The sequence below is a fragment of the Oculina patagonica genome, chromosome 8, assembly GCF_052425735.1.
Source record: "Oculina patagonica isolate OP01 chromosome 8, crgOcupat, whole genome shotgun sequence".
NCBI classification, from domain to species: domain Eukaryota; kingdom Metazoa; phylum Cnidaria; class Anthozoa; order Scleractinia; family Oculinidae; genus Oculina; species Oculina patagonica.
In genome coordinates, this window is record NC_135765.1 from 30,971,453 (window position 1) to 30,993,768 (window position 22,316).

Here is a 22,316-nt window from a genome sequence, read left to right on the forward strand (position 1 = left end):
ATTGAATGTAAAGGGTGCAAATAAAGTTGTTGTTGTTGTTGTTGGGGGGAGCAAGGGAAACTAAAACGCGATTATATTTTGTAAGTTGACTTAAATTTTTCAACTAAATAAGTTTTATTCCCGTTTCACAAGCTGAGCTTTCCGTAGGACAAATGTATCTTATACAATAAGTATTGACCGCCGGAACGTTGTTTACAAAGAGGCTCATTCTTTGCCGAATGCCCAGGGCGACAAGAGTTTCACTGTCAACGGTTTGAGTCAAAAAGTGGACAACACTTTATTTTGCAGAATTGCTTTTATTTTTCACTTTGTCTCCTGATATACACAAAGTCTAACTTGATGACTAAACTAAAATGCCTCGTGCTGCTATTACGGCAATTCTGCAGTACTGTTGATCGGCCACACTGCTCATTCAGCCTTCATAGACACTGTTGAAACAAAACAGAGAGCCGCAAGTCTTATTAAGTTATCATTGTGTCGTTTGAGTGTGGTTTCTAAGATATGTTTTGCACGATTAGACTGATATTACAATATTTCGATTGACAACTCGTCGATCAGAGTTACTGTTATTATATATAATCTATATCATTAGTCTAGAGCGGTTTTCACTTGAGTGTCGAAAGTAAATTGCGTTTGCTTTGGTTTTGCATTACTACGCTTAGTGATTGGCTTAAAAATCTCGCGCCACTTTCTCAGCCAATCAGAACTAAAACCAAAACCAATCGTGACTCGCTCGCGCACGTTTTCCCGCGCTTCGTGCCAGCTACATGTATTTGCTTCGAGTTTTGATTGGTTTACTGGATTGTCTGTGTTCTTTGTGATTGGCCAGAGTAATTACTTTGCTTTTGGTTTTACGACACTTAATTGAAAACTGCTCTGTTGTGCAGTTGTTGCTACTTTTAAGGTCATTGCCCTGTATTGCATTGCGCATCCTTACTGCGCAGAATTTTACGCGTTATAAGCGCGCGCGAGCGCGCGCACATAAACAAAATGGCGGCTTTTTTTTTCTATGTGGCTTAGTCCGCGAGAGAAGTAAATTGCCGCTTTCTCGTAAACGAGTCTGGTGACCTATCAATTTTTTCTCATATTTTGGGTGTAGCGATCAAGTTCTTTCTGTAAAATAAAAAAAGATCAATTCTTGTGTTTAAAAAATAAATTATCGCTAAAAACGTGTACTTTGCTAGTACTCGCAGAGGAATTTTAAAGGAATTATATGGACGATACAAGGTCTTCCTGCTCCTAAACGAATCTGGTGACCCCCCTTTTTTATTTCAAAATTTAAGTTCCCTTAAAGTAATAAACCAATAGGCGAAGTTTGGTTAAAAAATTATGTTCAGTTCTATTTCAGGGCAATGACCTTAATTACTTCTGCTACTCGCGTTCCGATCCCTTATGTTTAACTGCTATAGCCAGTTTTCAATTCCTACCGTACCTGTGCCGGAATTAAACCGATACTGCTATACTCTGTTGTGTCGCTAACTAAAGCCGGCTTATGGTTACGACCAAGTTGTCGAAGTCAAGTTGTCGAGGTTTCAGACGCCTAGTGGTGAAACAAACTTGTTCCTGTTGTACGTCTCAACAAGTGTTTTTTTTTTCTATGTGTTCTTCGCGTTAATTTCCTTCATTTTAAAATGTTCCCCCTCTTTCGTGTTACTTTCCTTTATTGGGAAGTAATTTTACATTCAATTCGCGTTAATTTAAGTCGCGTTAATATACCTTAATTAACACAAGCGTAAATTTCCTATAATAAGGTAATATTCTAGAGTAACGAGAATGCACTTTCTGTTAAGCAAAATAACCTTTAAACAACAAAAGAAACGCATGAAATCATTCTACAAGATGTAAATAAACTGCAATCAATGTTTCCTTTTTTTAAAATTTCTTCCAGATAGACCTGTCAAACTTAAATACGTCGGCGTGACGTTTTCAAGTTTTAGGTCACTTCTTTCCTACAAGTCTGTACCCAAACAAGGTTTAACAATTTTGAGGACGGGTAAAGTACGTTTTAGCAAGGAAAGGCCACTATGAGTGGTATTTCCTTTCATACACCTTCATAGGATTTTCAAATTGCACTGGCTAAATAACGGTGATGCTGCGCCTTTAAAGATGATTTCCAGTCCGTATTGCGCAGACTCAGGGTTTGTTTTCATTTTTGTTTTGAATTCGTTGAAACGTTACACTTCGGTGATAGCGTACATGAAGTTTTTTTAGTTCGCCATTGCGGATCGTTTCGTTCAAGAATTCACGATGAGCTAAAACGTCCGTTTGAAATACCGTCGAGCTTCTTTTACTCGTTATTATTGTTTTGCAAGGATATCTGGCGTTAATAATGAAGAAAAAGGTAAGTTTTGTCCCGGAATTTTTATTTTTGCTAGTAAACATTCTTCTGTTTGTGAGACTCACAAACATTGCAGGCGGAGATTGCGCAGTACGGACTGGAAATCATCTTTAACTGTTTCGCAAAACTTACCAGTCTGATCCCCCCCAGCCAGTGTGACACATGCAGCACTTGGTGCCGCTGGAGCACTTGTTGTCGTACATCGAAACGTGCATCTGTCCTGATAAGCAGGAAGAATGACACTTTTGGGAATAGCAACCCTCATGTTCACAGCCACTGCCACAGTCGGCTTGGGATAAAAAGTAGTAAAGAAGAAACATTGTTAGTGGTTTCGGGCCCAGTCATTATTTACGGTTTTCCTTTCCTTATTTTGATGGGGGGAGGGGAAAAATTAAATAATAGCCGAGCGCTCCACTCAACCCAGACCGCTCCCGCTTTGAAACAATGAAATAACGACTGGGTACGAGTCTAATCGTTAACCGTAAAAACCACCACCACATTGAGACCTAGGTAGAAATAAATAAATTACAGAAGGCTTTCGACACACGTCTCTGAAATGAAAGAAAAAAGCGAAAAAAGTGTCGAAAGCCTTCTGTAATTTATTTATTTCTACCTTTCCAAAGGCTTTCATGATTTCATAATATTTCTGCACATTGAGATCCTCTTACCTCTTTTCTGGAAATTACGAACCTAAACCGGACAGCCTGTTTTGTCATTAGATATAAGAACCTGTATCAGCCAGGTTGAGCTTGAAAATAGCAAGAGGATAATTATGAATTATATGCGGGTCTTTTTGTTTATTTATACCCAGATAATACAATGAGTAACATTTTGTGAGTGAAACAGGAAGAAACTGGAGTTATTTGTTAAGTCCTGATTGTATTATGGGAATCTAAGATACCAGTAAGAACTTGCACTTTCCCAAGTTCAAAACAGGTTCTTACATAAATGGTAATTAGCCCAAATTTAAAGATGATTTCCAGTCCGTACTGCGCAATCTCCGCCTGCAATGTTTGTGAGTCTCACAAACGGAAGAATGTTTACTAGCAAAAATAAAAATTCCGGGACAAAACTTGCCTTTTTCTTCACTATTAACGCCAGATATCCTTGCAAAACAATAATAACGAGTAAAAGAAGCTCGACGGTATTTCAAACGGACGTTTTAGCTCATCGTGAATTCTTGAACGAAACGATCCGTAATGGCGAACTAAAAAACTTCATGTACGCTATCACCGAAGTGTAACGTTTCAACAAATTCAAAACAAAAATGAAAACAAACCCCGAGTCTGCGCAGTACGGACTGGAAATCATCTTTAAGCTATTAATATAGGTTTTTAAAAGGTTTTTATTTTCTGAAGAAAACCTTATATTGTCGCTAACAGAATCTTGAGTAGTTTCCACCTTTTCCTTATATGAAATTTGCATGCCACTTTATATATATTTATGTGATTGTATCAATAATAATATTTTATAATTTTCAACATTGGCATTCACATTGCAACTGGAGTGATAAGGCTTCCTGGTGTTTCCAAAGAGGATTCAGTATGACAACTTATCTCATTTCTCCAAAAGTAAATAAAAGTAAAAATAAGAGCCTGTTTCCAAATTTTAGGCTAAAAAGGTTTCGTCTATAGACGGTGTCTAACTGGCAAATTTTAGCCTAACAGGTTCTTAAAAATAAGGTTCTTACTCGCGGAGTTTTACTGTATAAGGTCGTTTTCTGTTCTCCGGGAGGCGAAGCAAATTTAGCAACTTACAGCCTCCTTCGCAGGCAACTCTCTTTGTTACGGAAGAGAGACTGGGACCGAGCAAAAGGTTTCCCTCGTCCCCAGTCTTCCTCTCTACTCTCTACTGGTCTCACTTTTCTCTCTTCCCCTCTGCTACCACAGGAGACCCAATATTGAGGATTAAATGGAGTAGCCTGCGGAGAAGGCTAGTTAGCAACTGTAAAGGTGTCTCTTACTTGCGCGTTTATGGAAGAAATTCTCCATATCATCATTGGAGTGAAACTGCCCATCATCATATACTGGGTCGTACGGTTTGGCCAGAACCACTGCCACTTGGACAATGACAAACGCCAAAACAATCTTATCGATGCAAGTCATGTTGACTGAAATGGAAAGAAATGATGTCAGTAAGGCAGAAAGAATCAAGAATCGCCTTAAGGAAAAATACGTCCTCAGTACATCAAAAATGCGTTATGGAACTTTGTTGAAAAGGACAGTTTCTTTCTCTGTATGCTTTTTTCTATTTTTTTTTTTAAATTTATTGCAATTACAAAAAGAACATTAATTACACAGTAAAGTTACATACATTTTAGGAATAGGAAAAACAAAAGTTATAATGAAATAAAAATTAAAATAAAATAAAGTTAATTAATAAATATGATAATTAAACTTCACTATTACAATTCTCAAGTTATTACACACACACAAAGATAACCTTAAAGAAAGTAAAATTTGAAATAATAACAATAATACATATTTATTATATAGGTTTAGTTATCCAATTTTTTATTAAAATATTCTTTTTTGTGATTTTACTTTCTATTTCATACTTAATTTTAATTTTGGCTTTAAACCCCTCGATTTTAGGAAGGGTTTGACTTCTTCTGCAGTCCCACAAGAACAATTTTCCAATAATCATGAAGTAATTTAATAGATCAAGTAAAGGGCATTTTTCCGTAAATATTCCAAATAAAACATCTTTTAGGGAGAGGTGGATTTGCTGTTTTGATAGTAGGTGCCAGTATGATGCAAAATCTGTCCAGAATTGTCTAGTGTGGGAACAATTATAAAATAAATGATTTGAGGTTTCTGACTCAGTTTTACAAAACGTACACAAATCATCGCTGATTATGGACCAAAAGCAATCTGAAACGAGCAAAATTTTGCTTGGGAAGCGATCTTAGGTATTTTTGCTTCAAGTATATTTTTGGGATTTTGTTTTCGATGATCGACTTTCTAGTCTTGTGAAGAATTGACTCAAAATACAATAAATAACAATAACACACACCAGAAAACAAGCAGAGTAATTTTATTTTGTTTATCAATGTTAAATGTTTGTGACGTTAAAAGCGAGTTCGCGCTTTTTAAATCCCTTACAGACCCTCTCAAAAGGTAATAGAGTCAGTAGATTTGTTAATGGCTGAGAACAAAATTCGGCTCACATCTGTGAGTCCTTTGAGTCACGCATTTGAAAACGTTTTGTATAGAGTTTTACTGTTTAATTGTCTATTGAAACATGGAAATTCACGAAATAATTCGCGGTATATCGTCAGTACAGATATATGAATGGCCAGCTACTAGAACAATTTTGCAAAAAGCCTGAATTCTGATGAATTCCGGAAAATAAGGCTTTAATTCGCTTGAATCAATTCTTCCTAAAATACACATCCGACATACACAACAAAATTGCCAAATTAACTTTATAGTTTTTATGTTTCATTTTGCAGATTGTGTGGGCTTCTTTTAGGTTTATCCATCACAGCGAATCTTATGCAGTGTTATGACATTATTCGAGACTTTTTATGGCGCCAAGGCGTAATTATCCCTTGAGCGGCACTTTATATAACGGGAGATGTTTTACACGAATTTACATTTAACTTTACATTAATATTTCTATCACCAAGAACACTAACACTAAACTTTACTTTATAAAGCCAATAAGTAAACAGGGCGAAAAAACAATAGCAAAAGACTAGATGACATCTGGGGGGACTCGCTTTTGAAAGTGGAGGGTGTAAATTTCGGATTTTTGGTCTCGCTTTGGGTGTTCCAGGCAAAACGCCAATATTTGTAAGCCATAATGGTCTCGTTTAGGGTTACACACGAAAAATTATACAAATATAAATCCTCTTTGTATCTTTTAAGGGTCTAAGGGTCTAAAATAGCTTGAGCCACACCCAGATTGGTCTCTTTTAGGTTTTTTTTTTTCAAAATTCCCGACGAGTATTCCCGTCCCTTAAATATGGGAGTCCCCCCGGGGGATGACACTAAACCAGTGCTAAACAATATTTTAATTTCTCGATTCTTTCATTACGTATTGAGCTTACCCTTCTGGAATGCCGCCAGCAAAAACTTGAGCAATGAGATAACCTGTTGTGATTAAAAGAGATATTTTCATTAGAAGACTCATTTGATATGCACCAGAAACAAAATTAACATTTAACTAGCATTCCGCTAGTTTAATTTCCGCAATCAATATGGACGTCTTTTAGGTTTACCCAGCAAAGCGTAACAACCTGAACACTTTGCCGTGCCGAGTGATGACAGCATATGATAGCAATCAGCCACCCTTTCTTTGGGTGGGGCGCCAAAGAATTAATACCTCTTGAAAGGCACAGAATTTTGGACGGCACAGAATTTTCTCCAAACAGACAAATAAACACAAATATTCCCATTATCAGGGACGTTTGCACTTAACGTTGCTTACTTTGAGGAACTTTTGAAGAAAACATCTTGGAGGTAAATAAGGTTAAGTTGCTTGGGTTCAGTGATTTACTTAGAAATGTTCGTTACGGGTAACAAGTGCGCAAATCTACTGAGTAGCAAACGAAAGCCGACTTTTATCAAAAACGGAAGGGCACTTGAAAATACCGTCATTTCTCATTCGTATTTCAAAAATCTAAAAAAAATCAACGAAAAATCTCAAAAACATTAATCAAGGTCATGAATAAACTGCAGCTGGCTGTTAACATTTCGTAGATGTGGCTATACCCATCGATGATTTGAAGTTTATAGACCAGGAAATTTCTAAGGAGGCAGTGTTTAATGTTATCATGCAGTAATATACAACATCGAAAGCTTGTAAGGGTTATTCGCTGTTTCTTCCAAAGAAGGAATAATTAACAAATCAAAAATACCTGTATGATTTAAGACTGGATTGGCAAGAAATTCGCATGTAAAAATCTGCCTGATCATGAGTTGCCTAATGTGTTTTTAATGACAGCCGGATTTCACGTCAGCAGTCAGTGCAACATCGAAAGTTTAATTAAAAAGTAGATTATTCTCTACCGAGACCGGCTGAATCTGCCATAGAAGGAATAATTCATCAGCAACAAAATTCTTACCCAGGTTAAAATACCCATTTTAAAATTGGTGTGGAGGGAAACCCTTTGTAAAATTTCTCCTGAGTTGAAACTAGATCTTCAGCATGCAATCAAGGTGATATCGCGAGGAAATAAAAAAGGGCGATTTCAAGGTAGCGCGAGAGAAAACAACACAGTCTACGTATCTTAGACTCCACCACGAAAAGGAACTCCAGGCCAGACAGCACACAAAACGAAAGTAAAACCGTATATACACACATTGATTTCTCGATTCTCGTATTCTGTAAGGTCCTGTGATCTCTAAAATCGACTGAAGTGAGAATAAAACCTTTAAAACAGCGATTGAACTTACCTTGTGGAGATGTTGCCACTAGAAGAACAAGCGAGCGAAATGAATTGTTATGCTAGAAAAAATATGTTTTATTATCACTGAAGGTGTCATTCGACATGCAGTGATGCACCAAAGGCAAAATAATCAAGTTAATTGCATTCCTGTGTGTTCAATTTCAGACATCACGTGCGCATCTTTTAGGTTTTTCCAGCAGAGCGAAACATGGTGCGACAAGTTGATTGGCACTTTATGATGTTAATAACGGCTTTGTGTGGAAGGGCGACAAAGAATAATTATCCCTTGAGGGGCACTAATAACTGAAGGTAACTAAGCTTATTTTGCATGACTTTGTTCTTCTGTTATCCGTAAAACAAATAAAATGAACAAACCGACATTCACATTCCGAAGAACATTTAATTACCCTCGACGTTCTTTTTTTGAAGCAGACAGAAAGTGTCTTGGTTACAAATTTCGTCAAATTAATAATTGGTTCGATTCAGTGACCTTTCAGTTACCATCCATCAAGATAAAAAAATGCTAACTTTCTTTCCCAACACTGCTCTCTTTGAAAACAAGAGATTCTTATAAGTAATCAGTTAAGAGTCGACTAAACGACGGAAATGCTGGTAAAGATTTAAAACATTAAACGTTACGTTTCACCTGATCAATACGAGAAGATGAACGGAAACAAACAGTGAAAAGTGAATAGAATTGGATTTCTCCTTTTTTATTCCGTGGAATGTCACCTTCAAATAAGCATAGATTGAACTTATCTCTTTCTGGAGTTGTCGCCACAAAAAATAAAGTAATGATATAACATGTTGTGATTGGAAAAAGATATTTTCATTAGAAGATTCATTCGACATGCAAATGAACAAGTAGCGTGCATTCCGCTATGTTTAATTTCCACCATTTATATGGACGTCTTTTAGGTTTACCCAGCAAAGCGTAACAACTTGAACACTTTGCCGTGCCGAGTAAAGATAGCATATGATAGCAATCAGTCATCCTTTTTTTGGGTGCGACAGACAATTGGGTGCCAATGAATTAATATCTCTTGAGAGGCACAGAACTTTAATTTGGACGGCACAGAATTTTCTCCAAACAGACAAATAAACACAAATATTCCCATTATCCGGGACTTTTGTACTTAACGTTGCTTATTTAGAGGAAGTTTTGAAGAAAACATATTGGATGCAAATTTAGTTAAGTTGCATTGCTTGGGTTCGGTGATTTACTTAGAAATGTTCGTTACGGATGACAAGTGCGCAAATCTACTGAGTAGCAAACGAAAGGCGACTTTTATCAAAAACGGAAGGCCACTTGAAAATACCATCATTTCTCATTCGTATTTCAAAAAGCTAAAAATATCAACGAAAAATCTCGAAAACATTAATCAAGGTCATGAATAAACTGGCTGTTAACATTTTATAGATGTGGCTATACCCATCGATGATAAAATTTATAGACCGGGAAATTTCTAAAGGGGCAGTGTTTAATGTTATCAGTAATATACAACATCGAATACTTGTAGGGTTCTACCGAGGCCGGTTGTTTCTTCCAAAGAAGGAATAATCAACAAATCAAAAATACCTATATGATTTAAGACTGGATTGGCAAGACATTCGCCTGTAAAAAGCTGCCTGAGTAGCCTAATGTTTTTTAATGACAGCATTTCACGTCAGCAGTCAGTACCACATCGAAAGTTTAAGAAAAAAGTGGGTTATTCTCTACCGAGACCGGCTAAATTTGCCATAGAAGGAATAATTCATCAGCAACAAAATTATTACCCAGGTTAAAATACCCATTTTAAAATTGGTGTGGAGGGAAATCCTTTGTTAAATTTCTCCTGAGTTGAAACTAAATCTTCAGCATGCAATCAAGGTGATATCGCGAGGAAATAAAAATGGGCGATTTCAAGGTAGCACAAGAGAAGACAACACAGTCTACGTATATTAGACTCGACCACAGAAAGGAACCCCAAGCCAAACAGCACACAAAACGGAAATAAAATAACAAAACCGTATATACACACATTGATTTCTCGAGTCTCTTATTCTGTAAGGTCCTGTGATCTCTAAAATTGACTGAAGTGAGAATAACACCTTTAAAATAGCGATCGAACTTACCTTGTAGAGATGTTGCCTCTAGAAGAACAAGCGAATGAAATGACTTACTATGCCTGGAGAAGATGTTTTATTTTCACTGAAGGAGTCATTCGACATGCAGTGATGCACCAAAGGCAAATAATCAAGTTAATTGCATTCCTGTGCGTTTAATTTCAGACATCACGTGCGCATCTTTTGGGTTTTTCCAGCAGAGCGATACATGGTACGACAAGTTAATTCATAGTGTCTAGATACCCGGCAGCCGGGAAGTGTTTTCAAAATACTACATACCCGGCAGTCTGAAATTATTCTAGAATTTCCACGGAAAAACCAATCCAATCCTCCTCAAAACTATAGATCTTTGCTTAGAAATGCCAAGCGATTTCAATTATAGTTTTGGCTTTGTGTTTGAGGAAATTTTCGAGCTTGGGCATACTACAAAATCTTGATTCTTCGACACTTAGAAAAAATTCGTACTCTGACTCCGGTGTCAACTCTTATAGAATAATTTCTACAAAAACTGAAGTTGAAACCCTGCGAGAGTATTCGATATTTGCTGAGAAATGCGAAGCGATTCTAAATAATGTTTTGCTTTTGTTGTGGACGAATTCTCTTGGCTTCGGCGTACTATAAAATCCTCGACTCACGGGCACGGTTGTTCATAAGACTAGATACCCGGCAGTCAAAAATTCATGAATAATCAATACATTCAATATCCACAAAAATGATCATTGAAACCTAGCTCCCGAGAGTATTTCAGTATTTCAATTTTCGGTCGGAAATACCAAGCGAGTTTTTACAATGTCAGTTTGGTTTTGCACAAATTGTACGAACTTTATGTGACTCACGGGCACGATTTTTCAAAGACTACATACCCGGCAGTCAAAAATGCTTCCCGTTTTTCCATCAAAATTTCCATTTGAACCTGCTGAGATGTCGGTGTAGAAATACCAAGCGATTTTCGAACTTAAGGCCTCAACAATTGCCTCGGCAAAGTAGTACAAAATGGCTACAAAACGCTTGAGCGTTCGGTGACGAAAGTCCGCCACCGATGTAACTTCCGGTGTGACACTTAAGTGGCGTGACAAAGGTGGCAAGTGGTGTTGGTTTTCGCGCCAAAACGAACTCAGCGTTGGAAGCGAACAACCGTGAACAACCGTGCCCGTGAGTCGAGGATTTTATAGTACGCCGAAGCCAAGAGAATTCGTCCACAACAAAAGCAAAACATTATTTAGAATCGCTTCGCATTTCTCAGCAAATATCGAATACTCTCGCAGGGTTTCAACTTCAGTTTTTGTAGAAATTATTCTATAAGAGTTGACACCGGAGTCAGAGTACGAATTTTTTCTAAGTGTCGAAGAATCAAGATTTTGTAGTATGCCCAAGCTCGAAAATTTCCTCAAACACAAAGCCAAAACTATAATTGAAATCGCTTGGCATTTCTAAGCAAAGATCTATAGTTTTGAGGAGGATTGGATTGGTTTTTCCGTGGAAATTCTAGAATAATTTCAGACTGCCGGGTATGTAGTATTTTGAAAACACTTCCCGGCTGCCGGGTATCTAGACACTATGAAGTTAATTGGCACTTTATGGTGTTAATAACGGCTTTGAGTGGAAGGGCGACAAAGAATAATTATCCCGGCCCTTGAGGGGCACTAATAACTGAAGGTAACTAAGCTTATTTTGCATGACTTTGTTCTTCTGTTAATCTTAAAACAAAAAAAAATGAACAAAACGACATTCACATTCCGAAGAACATTTACACTCAACGTTCCTTTTGTGAAACAGACATGCAGAAACTGTCTCGGTTACAAATTTCGTCAAATAAACAATTAGTTCGGTTAAGTAACCGTTTCGTTACCATCCATCAAGGTTAAAAAATGCTAACTTTCTTTCCCAACACTGCTCTCTTTGACAACAAAAGACCAACTAAAGACATCGTTAATTCTTATATGTAATTTAAGATTCGACAAAACGACGGAAATGCTAGTAAGGATTTGACACATTAAACGTTACGTTTCACCTCATCAATACGAGAAGATGAACAGAAACCCATTTTAGATAAAAGTATTATAAGAAATGAAAAGTGAATAGAATTGGATTTCTCCTTTTTTATTCCGTAGAATGTCACCTTCAAATGAGCATAGATTGAACTTGTCTATTTCTGGAGTTGTCGCCACAAAAAAATAAAGTAATGATATAACATGTTTTGTTTGGAAAAATAAGTTTTCATTCAAAGACTCATTCGACATGCAAATGAACAAGTAGCGTGCATTCCGCTATGTTTAATTTCCACCATCAATGTGGACGTCTTTTAGGTTTACCCAGCAAAGCGTAACAACTTGAACACTTTGCCGTGCCGAGTAATGATAGCATATGATAGCAATCAGTCATCCTTTCTTTGGGTGCGACAGACAACATTTGCATGGCGCCAATGAATAAATACCCTTTGAGAGGCACAGAATTTTGGACGAATTTAGGCTTCTCCAAACGGACAAATAAACACAAATAATCACATTATTAAGGACTTTTGTACTTAACGTTGCTTATTTTGAGTAAATTTTGAAGAAAACATATTGGATGCAAATTTAGTTAAGTTGCTTGGGTTCAGTGATTTACTTAGAAATGTTCGTTACGGGTAACAAGTGCATCAGAAACAAAATAATTAAGTTAATTGCATTCCTGTGTGTTTAATTTCAACCATCATGTGGGTATCTTTTAGGTTTCTTCAGCAGAGCGAAACTTAGCGCGGCAAGATAATTATTTTGCCGTATTAACTGAATAACAGCACCCTACCTTCGTGTGAAACAACGACAAGTATAAGTATCCCTTGAGGCAAAGGGCACTGATAGTTGAAGGTATCTTAGCTTTTTTGTACGATTTTGTTCTTCTGTAAACCGTGAAACAAATAACTTTGACAAACCGATTTTCACATTCCAAAGAACATTTACACTCAATGCAATGAATGTAAAAAACTGCCTTTGATGCACATTTGGTCAAATTGGCTCGGTTCAGTGACTGTTACGAGGGACAATGCCACAAGTGCCATTCCTCAGAGTAACAAAGAAACACTGACAGTCTCTCCGTAACGCAGCTCTCTTTTACAACATGAGGCCAGCTAAAGACTCAAAAGTATTGGACAAAACGACGGATATCTCAGTGCTAGTAAACATTTGAAACATTCAACGTTTCACTTGATAAATACGAGAAGATGAACGGACCGAAACATTAAAGATTAAGTATAAGAAATGAAAGGTGAATTGAACTTCTCATTTTTTTTATTCCGTAGAATGTTAACATCAAGTTGTTCTGAAGTTGTCGCCAAAAATAGAAAGTAATGAAATAACATGTTGCGATTGAAAAAAATATGTTTTCATTGAAAGACTCATTTGACATGCATTCGAGACAAAATTAACAAGTAAATTGCATTCCTCTTATGTTTAATTTCCACTATCATAATTGTGGATGTCTTTTAGATTTACCCAGCAAACCGTAACATCTTGGACACTTTAATGATAGCATATGATAGCAATCAGCCACCCTTTTTGTGGACGCGGCAGACTACATGGTGCCAAGGAATAAATACCTCTTGAGGGAAGCTGAACTGCACTGAGTGCATGAGAGAATTTTGCACGAATTTGGGCTTCTCTAAACAAACAAATAAGCACACCAACGGATGTTTTCACCAAACGTTGCCGATATTTGAAGGAAATACGAACGCAAGAAAACATCTTGGAGTCAAATAAGGTTAAGTTGCTTGGGTTCAGTGATTTACTTAAAAATCACTTACTCACACAAATCTACAGAGTAGCAAACGAAAGCCAACTTTCTTCAAGACTAGCGGAGCAATTGGATATACGGTCACCTCTCTTTTGTATTTCAAAAAGCCATAGAAATCGGCGGAATATTTCGAAAACATTTGAAACGTTAAATACCGGTACGTTTTATTCTGATAAAAATGAGAAGGTGAAGAAACTTATTTTAATAGCTCTCCCTATTGTAAGCTGCCTAAAAGGTCAATTTTGGGCAATTTTTAGATCGATGGAAATATCTGTGCCTTATTTTGGCACATCGCCCAGAATGCCATTGTTTTTAGCGACATGTACTTACAGCGCCCGATTTCAGGGTGAACGACATAATAGTTCGCATATTTTGAACTAGTCAGTTGTAATTGGCTGATGGACTTAGCTTTGGGAATACTCTGACGAGTACCGCAAGATCATGTACTCTCAAAGGCTATTCCTTGTTCACATGTTTGTTCGGCCTGTTTGACTTTCAGCCCGTTCGTCTCTACCGAGCCTCATGCGAATTCTGCCAGCGCAAGTAATTTGTAATTTGGCGCATTGATCATATAAAACTAAAAAACAACAACAAACGAGCGCATGTTGTTGTCGGAACGAGCCGACCCACGCCGTCAGTGCCTCGTGGGATTTCGCATTCTATTGTTTCTAAAAATGAATTATTCAACTTTGGATTGATCAAAAGTTATAAATAATTGATTGTAACTTTTCAGTTACGAGAGAGAGCTTTCGGTCAATGCGCTGCAGTTCGCTTAGAAAAGACATTTCAATTGTGGGTTCCGAAAGCGATCGCGATCGAAGAGTATGTGTCTCAATTTTTGCGCATTCTGGTGTTATCAGTTTGTCACACTTCACTGATGCTTAATTGCCATAGCTTGGCCTCTATTGTTTATGAAAGCGGAGTTTTGAATTCATTAAAACGCAAGCGGGAATTTTAAATCAACTCACGGGGGTAGAATCAGACAAGTTAAAAAAGATAATGCTTCCAACCGTCGGATTTGCGCGAAAAAGCGGCAAGTAACTCTTGAAATGCTACTTATAAAAAGCCATATGAATGCTTTCCTGCTTAGCTCTGTTTTCTCGAAATTTTCAACCTCAAAGTGTCGATCTCATACATGCAGAGCTGCAAAATAGCTGCATTTGAGGCCGAAAAAGATAATACTTCCCAAACATTAACAGACGTAAAAGTAGCCGGATTGTCTTTATTTACCTCATTTTTACAAAAGCCATATGAATGGTAACGAGTAAACTAAACCGTTTTCTTGTAAAAGTAGAATTCCCGAGCAGTGGTGACCATTTTGGCCGACTTTCTTTGTTATTACGTGTTCTTTGTCTAATGAGCTTTTGAATTTTCGCGCGAGAAGGGCTTCTAAAGTCCCGGATGTGTCGCGGCATTCTGGGCGATGACTACAGCCGAAGCTCTCTTAACGGACACTCTCGTAAGCGGACAGCTCTACTTACGGCCGCCTTCTCTGAAACCCCGTTTTAACTCCCATACAAACTCTGTATTTTTACATTCTCGTAAGCGGACATTCCCGTCAGCGGCCGCGGACACTTTCAGAGATTACGACTGGACTTAGACTTTTTCTTTGTTTTTAAGCTCCCGTAAGCGGACAGCCCAAAGAAAATCCTATTAACTACCCTTGTATCTTGTTTTTGTAAATAAACTTCACATCGCCATTCGTCACAGTGATTTTACAGTAATTAAAGTATCATATTTTAGTGCTTGTTTTGTCATTATCCACGTCTGCCCGGTTATTGTTAGCTGGGCAAGTTCCCGTAAGCGGCCATCTTTCCCCTACACTTCTAGTGGCCGCTTACGAGAACCATTCTCGTAAGCGGCCAGCTCCAGTTACGGACACTTTTTTTGCGTCCCGAGAGTGTCCGCTTACGAGAGCCTCGACTGTATAAACTGATTGTAAAATTTCTTGGATGTGGTTGTTGCAATCGACGATAAAGTTAGACAGAGAATATTTTCAAGTGACAGTGTTAATTGTCAACAGTATAAACATAAAAGATCAAAAGCTTGAATGGGTTACTCTGTACCGAGACCGGCTGAATCTTCCAAAGAAGGAATTATTAATAAAAGACAAAACTACAAATATACTGATTTTGTAAAAACTTTGCCTGTAAGAGTTTGCCTTAGCTGAAACTAAATCGTCAGCATGCATGTAAAATCGCCGTGGTCTCGCGAAGAAATGTCAGAGAGGGCGGATCCTAGCTAACACGAGGGAAGACATCATAATCCTATCTTTGGCTCGGCCACAAAATGAAACTCTAAGAGGGCTCATGAACAGTCTATCAAAATTTTGCAGTGCTCACAAAATTAGGCTTCTGCTTGGAATGCTCGCAAAATTATAGTGGGTGGTCGTTTGCTCGTGCTTGTATAAATTTACAAGTGCTCGCATGCTCGGTTTTTTGTGGAGGTAGTTTTTGAAAAGTGCTCGTTGCCCACAAGGCTAATTTTTGTCAATGCTTTGCTCGCAAAGAAAAACGCTGTGCTCGCATGCTCGCAGAGACCATTCGATACCAAAAAAGTAATTTCTTGAAAAGTCACTTTCCGCTGTTTGACATCATTTGTTTTTCTCATTTACTATCGAAGAGTGTTTTTTAAGAACAAATAAATATCAACATAAGCTTGTTGAACTTGACTAGTTATCTTTAAACGTTATCATTACAGTGTCTGTCACCCTTAGTCATTTTATGTTTCTCTCAAAAGAAGGCATGTAAAACAGGCAAGAACAAGCAGAAAATTGGGGTTTGAAGTTATTCTCGATTTTTAGAACGAAAAAGAAAATTGTGCACCTCGGTGTAAAAAAAGCCGCGCGTAAATTAAAGAGGACTTAGACTAGCGAGTCGGGTTGTGACGTCGACGCGGTATCTAAGTTATAACTCAAGGAACAACAGAATACAAGGGTATCAGATTGTCTTTGCTCTGACTAAATATTAGAAAGTTTTGTTAGTTTAAATTTGTGACTGTTTTATTTTCGCTAAAATGTCGAAAAGTGACTCTCTGACTCGACACAAAATATATATCAGAATTTTCGAAATTCGTGCACAGGATGATATGCACTTAAACAAACCTACTTCTTCATCTCTGCAAGGAAACCTTAAGCAAACAAAGCATCTTGATCAATTAGGTGTCATTTCACTCTTGTAAATGAAATATTATTATAATTTGCTTGAAAGGTACTATCGGTTGTCATATAATCACGCACCTAATCACAAATTTTCCATAACGATTATTCGATTCCAAACCAATATCGACTTTTCTTAAAATTGTGATTCTGCCAATTTGCCAGTTTCCTATCTGCAATTTTTATTTTAAATAACCAATTTATTGTTGTTTAACACGCGGTTTCCTTAAAAATAAGCAATATCGTTCGCCTTTATTTCTTTTCGTGACTTGTAATCGGTACAGTTGACGCCATATGAAGCCGGCTTTTTCGATAAAACGTTTCGTCTGCTAGAGAAAATGTATTTTATTGAAAGGACACTTTAGTGTTAAATAATTGTTTTTAACATTTACCACGTGCTTTTAAACCGTCACGTTTCCTATTCTTGAAATGCAATTGTCAACAAAAAGCTTTCTGAACTTGACTAGTTGTAGGTAACGTCATAAACAAACCTGGTTCGTCTTCCTAACTTGGAGCCCTATAGAGCTCTTGATTAACTAGGTGCTTTTAACTCTTGTAAATAGAAATATTGCAATTTGCTTGACAGGTAAAAGTTGTAATTGGTGATAAAATCACCTTTTACGAAATTGCCCTAAATGATTCCCGAAACCAACATCGCCCCACCGTCCTAAAAATGTCAGTGTTTTCAAGCAATCAATTTTTTCATTTTTTCTATTGTAGTTTTCGATACAAGCAGCCAAATTATTGCTATTGAGGACTCAGTTTTTCGTTAGATAAGCAAGATTTATTGCCTTGCGTTTCGTGATCTGCCGTGATGATGAGTAAACAATTGGCGTCATGTGGGGGCCATTCCGATAAAACGTTTCGATTATATATTAGAGAAAGTATCTCCTTGATCTTGATAAGTCACACAAGTTTGATAAATGTTTTCGGTTCTCACTTACTAAGTGCTTTAAATAGTCACGTTATATATCCTTAAAATTTGAATGTTAACAAAATTTACCGGCACTTAACCAATTATTCCCAGGTATCAAGTGACATGTCAAACATGCTTCGTCATCCATACCTCGTACACTGTATCTGTCAATTTTCTTTTGTATATTTTTCAAATGAGCGTTTTATCCTCAACATTAGCCTCAAACTTAAATTCCAAAATGCAAAATCTGTTGTTAGTTTTTACACTCTCGATGGCTGTTTGTACTTTTGTTGAAGTATATAGTAACTGTATTTTTTTTAACTCAGCGAAAATTTTGCATTATTTAAATATTTTAATATTTAAATAAATGAATGTCACTAGGCATGCGCTGTTTTCAGTCTCTCCTGGCGCCTGCAAGTCTGAATAGTTGTAACCAGATAGATAGATAGATAGATAGATAGATAGATAGATAGATAGATAGATAGATAGATAGATAGATAGATAGATAGATAGATAAACTTTATTTAAACACGATAAAAATTAAAGCTAAAAGCTTGTGGGGTCCACCAGCACTTAAACACCATTTTAATACTTGTCAGATGTCAATTTTGTATCTTATCGTTACTAATTAGGGCCCCATAAAGCACAGAAAGCCACTGATCACGTTCAGTTTTCCACAGAGAGCTAACCAGTAACGAAGGCTTATCACAGAAGAAGGAGGAAAACTAAACAAGAAACCCACATTGTGGTGAGTCATGTTATGACAATATTTTGTCTAATATCCATTTCTATACATTTGCTGAAAAAAAAACCAAAGCTCGGTAGGAAAATTAATCTTGCTGAAATTCTTCTGCTCCAAAAAGCGACCTAGGAAACTATAAGACCGCTTGCTTATTTGGAATAGAATTAGCAAAAATTATCGTCTGCTGTTATAATATTTATTCACCCCAAGCTGAGCAATCATTAAAACGAACGTTTCACTTGCCACTGAACACTCCAATAGAATACTCTGTTACAACCAACTTTCGTATTCTTTACAGAGGTGTTGTAAGAGGTAAGTGAACGCCACACTTAACGATGTTGGTTTTCATGCTTTAGATATTGGATTAAATTCAAATTCGTTTTTTTTTTTCTTTATTACTTTTTGTAGACCGATTAAAATTAGTTTGTTTCTTCATTTTGCATTGAAGCTACAAATTTAAGGTATGGATTTCCTCATTTTCACATTTTTAATATCAAAACTACATCGTGAAAATTTGTTAACATGTACATTTCCTAAAGTAAAACACGAGTGACTGACTAGTTATTAATTTTGTAATTTTAACAATTACAAAATGTCACAACGCCTTTTAGTTTACTCTAGAATTAGCTTTTTCTTCTTTTTATTTTCAATACTGACATCGTTTCTTTTCCATTTCAGTGAACATGTCTTCCATTCATATGATTATTTTGGCATTTGTCATTGTCCAAGTGGCAGTGGATAAAGTTGAAGGTATGAGAATTTTACTATATTTTGCTGGGTAAACTTGGCTGAATATTTCGTTGGGTAAGCCTGGCTGAAACAAGTTCTTTTACAAATGATATCTATGTGATAATTTAACAATTTTCCAGAAATGATTCTATCCAGCCTCGGCGGCTGGTTGTGATCCTAAAGGAATATAAAAAGCCATTTTTAAAAGAGAAGATCTAACTCACTTGATTCAAGCTTTTTTTTACTTTTGTACCGAAAAAGGTTGCGACAAATTTGGCTGCGATTCGACAGGATGTTGGAAGCAATCATGCTTTGCAGAGCCCTGCCGCTCATGGCAACAACACATTCCGAAGGATGACTCCAAGTGCGGCTCGTTTTACAGATACTGCTGCAGACAGCAGACATGTAAGTGGTGAAACATTAAGTTGTATCAGTAATGTGCTTGCTTTTTTTAATTCAACTACAATGGGCGTCAAAAGTCCTTGAGACAGTTGGTTGAAATTGATACTAATTTCAAATTCCCGTTTTTTCACCTTTAATCTGCTGCCGCTTCTGAACCACTCCCCCCCCCCCCCCCCTTTTCACTGTTGTACTCAAACGAGGCAAGTCTTGCAGATAGCAAATACAACATTGTTTCGGGGGGAGGGGGATATATTGAAGGGGTGAGGGGTAAAATTTGTCCAAGGTACTCAAAAAGTGCCGACTGTCTCAACACTTTTGGCGCCCATTGTACGTATCTTGAAAGCAACTGCAGTAGCATTTATTGGTAGTTATATAGGGACAGAGATAAGCCCCGTTTGGATTTCCTACATGCCAATTTTGATCTCCGCACACTAATGTGCATTTCCTGAATACTAATTTGGATTTTCCTTTCTCTCCTACATATTAAACTTGCCCAAGCTTGCCTCCTTCATACCCACACTGATTGGTCCTCAATATTTGTATTGTTATGAATAAGCGTATTCCTAAATTTGAAAGAAAAGCATATGTTTAATTACTAAAGGCCGGTAGTATAATTAACAATTATTCCACGAGCGCGCGTTGGATAATAAACAGTCAATAAAATGAAAACCTATAGTAATTAAACGAAAGAAAACGCAAGTAGAAGAAATAATTAAAAAATAATCAACTTTTTAAGTATGATATGAATTGCTGGGACAAAATCCCTGACAGCTTGCTAAACAAAATATCGCTACCTCAGTCTAAGGGTCACAAAAAGTATCATCATAGAAATCGTTCTCCGGCTAGATCATGGGGGGGGGAAAAGAAAGTCGGCACTTTTCTTTGAATACATAGCAGTGCCTGGAAACGGTGCGAGTCTATGTCAATCAAGCCGTTGCTAAGAAAGACGTCAAACGAAAGTTTTGTTTTCTCAGAAAGATTTAAATATCAATGACTGCGTGCGTGTAAAATGCATATATTCGCGGTGTTTGATGTTGCGTTTGATGTTTTACGCCGCTGAGATGTTTTTGGCATTTTCAGCCAGATTTCTCCGCTAACGTCTCACGTCACTGACAATGTTTTGGCGGCGTGGAATAACAAGCGAAACATTTGTCACGGTCGAAATTTAACAACCAAAAAAATGGGAAATAATTTCAGAACCATTGGAGTTATTTTTTAATTAGTATAATTCACAAGCCTTACTTTCGCCAGACTAGTCACCGTTATCACTGTTTGTCGTTTTGATGTCCGAAAGACTTCAAAGAAACAATCAAAATGCAAATAGCTATTGTGTTTTGTGCACGGTCAAGACCAAATCATGCAAACTAAACAATGAACTTTGTCAAGCTATTCACTACGCACTTAGCAACCATTCGATTGCTACTGCGCAGTCTCGGTTGATTACTTTTTGAGTCATGTAACAAAGGAAGTTTCTCCCCCCCCCCCCCCCCCTCCCACCCCGGGCTAGATGTAATGATACGTTATACATTATTAATTAATATATTAACTTCACTTACGGTTTTCTTTTTGTTTCAACAGAAACTTAATCCGTGGGAGTATTAGTTTTGTCTTCAAGTTAGATTCTGTGTATATCAAAACACAAAGACATAAATAAAAGCAATTATGCAAAATAAAGAGTTGTCCACATATCGATTCAAACCTTTGACAATGAGGCTCTAGTGGACCTGAGCATTCGCCATCTAAATGAGGCACGTTTTAAACAACCTTTCCTCCGCTCATTACCTATTATTGAAAATATATTACCTGCTGTTTAAAATAAATTCGACCTACGGAAAGCACAGCGCTTGAAACGGGGGCAAATTTCGTTCACATTTGGAAACGGGCGGAAGGGTACTTTTGGTAAATTTTTATGAGATATTTTCACTCAAAATTCGCCAACCCTTCCACACATACAGTATGTGGCCCTAAATCCGGACAGCCCTTGGTCCGGACACTTTCGGTTCATCGTGTATTTTTCCGTTAGGAAACAAAGTCTGAATAAAACCGAACCTTTCCAAAGTTTTCTTGATCTATTTGCTGTCTTCACCTCGCTCAAAGGCTTTCCTTCTGGCGGTGAAGCCGAGAATTTCAAGTCGACGTGAAGGTAGGTGAAGTTTGTTTCCGCCACGTTTGTTTGTTCATGGCGCCTCAAATTAACTGGTTTTCTTTTTATTCCGGTATATACGAAATGAGTGCGCTAAAAAAGGTTATTTTTTGTGTAATTGATGTATAGAAGATATTCTTTCGACTAATGCAAAAAATGAGATTGACCGCTTGAGTTTCCGTCCAAAGTAACGAATTAAAATTTCTAAGTTATTTGCCGACTAGGTCCTTGGTCCGGACACTTACGGCAACTAAATATAACTTGTAAACGTCTGAGGTTGGCAATCTAAATAATACTGAAAGAACAAAAGTCTGACAAAAGTTACACCTTTCGTTTGAGTTCTAATTAAGCCCGAGTTTTCTATGAGCGAATAGTCAACGAGGCGTAGCCGAGTTGACTATCGCTCATTGAAAACGAGGGCGAGTAGTTTAATTGTTTTAGTAAAAACTTTTTAAGGACTGCAGTCCAAAAACCTACAATTTTACGTACCTATAAGCCAAAAAAAAAGAAAAATTCATCTTTAAACGTGCAACAAGCGCGCGATCGTTTTCTATCGGCGATTATAGTTCACCACTAAATTTTCTCCGATTCTGATTGGTTTAAATTGAACACGTGACGCG

At 37.2% G+C, this 22,316-nt stretch overlaps 1 protein-coding gene and 1 long non-coding RNA gene across 4 annotated transcripts; one reads left to right on the forward strand and one right to left on the reverse strand.

Moving 5' to 3' along the window:
* Positions 1-276: 276 nt before the first annotated feature.
* LOC144662377 (uncharacterized) lies at positions 277-9,964 on the reverse strand. Of its 2 annotated transcripts, none has more exons than XM_078523172.1 (5): positions 9,849-9,964; positions 6,393-6,435; positions 4,302-4,448; positions 2,471-2,627; positions 277-428 (listed from the first exon to the last, which is right to left on the reverse strand). In XM_078523172.1, exons 3-5 carry the CDS (start codon positions 4,441-4,443, stop codon positions 413-415), a joined length of 315 nt encoding a protein of 104 aa, XP_078379298.1. In that variant the 5' UTR covers positions 4,444-4,448; positions 6,393-6,435; positions 9,849-9,964; the 3' UTR covers positions 277-412. The 2 variants fall into 2 exon arrangements, with proteins under 2 accessions (XP_078379298.1, XP_078379297.1); XM_078523171.1 differs by lacking the exon at positions 9,849-9,964 and adding an exon at positions 7,741-7,851.
* An 8,393-nt stretch (positions 9,965-18,357) lies between these two features.
* On the forward strand, positions 18,358-21,227 carry LOC144664446 (uncharacterized). 2 transcript variants are annotated; one of them, XR_013572809.1, is made up of 5 exons: positions 18,361-18,428; positions 18,831-18,883; positions 19,101-19,172; positions 19,413-19,556; positions 21,132-21,227. It is a non-coding gene; the product is annotated as an uncharacterized LOC144664446 (long non-coding RNA). The 2 variants fall into 2 exon arrangements; XR_013572810.1 differs by lacking the exon at positions 18,831-18,883 and having other exon boundaries at positions 18,358-18,428.
* Positions 21,228-22,316: the final 1,089 nt, after the last annotated feature.

Bases quoted from the DNA above. Each gene is read 5' to 3' on its own strand.
- LOC144662377 (XM_078523172.1), bottom strand. From the start codon at position 4,443: ATGACTTGCATCGATAAGATTGTTTTGGCGTTTGTCATTGTCCAAGTG. The intron at 2,628-4,301 runs GTAAGAGACACC...TTTTATCCCAAG, and splicing joins TTTCTTCCATAAACGCGCAA to CCGACTGTGGCAGTGGCTGT.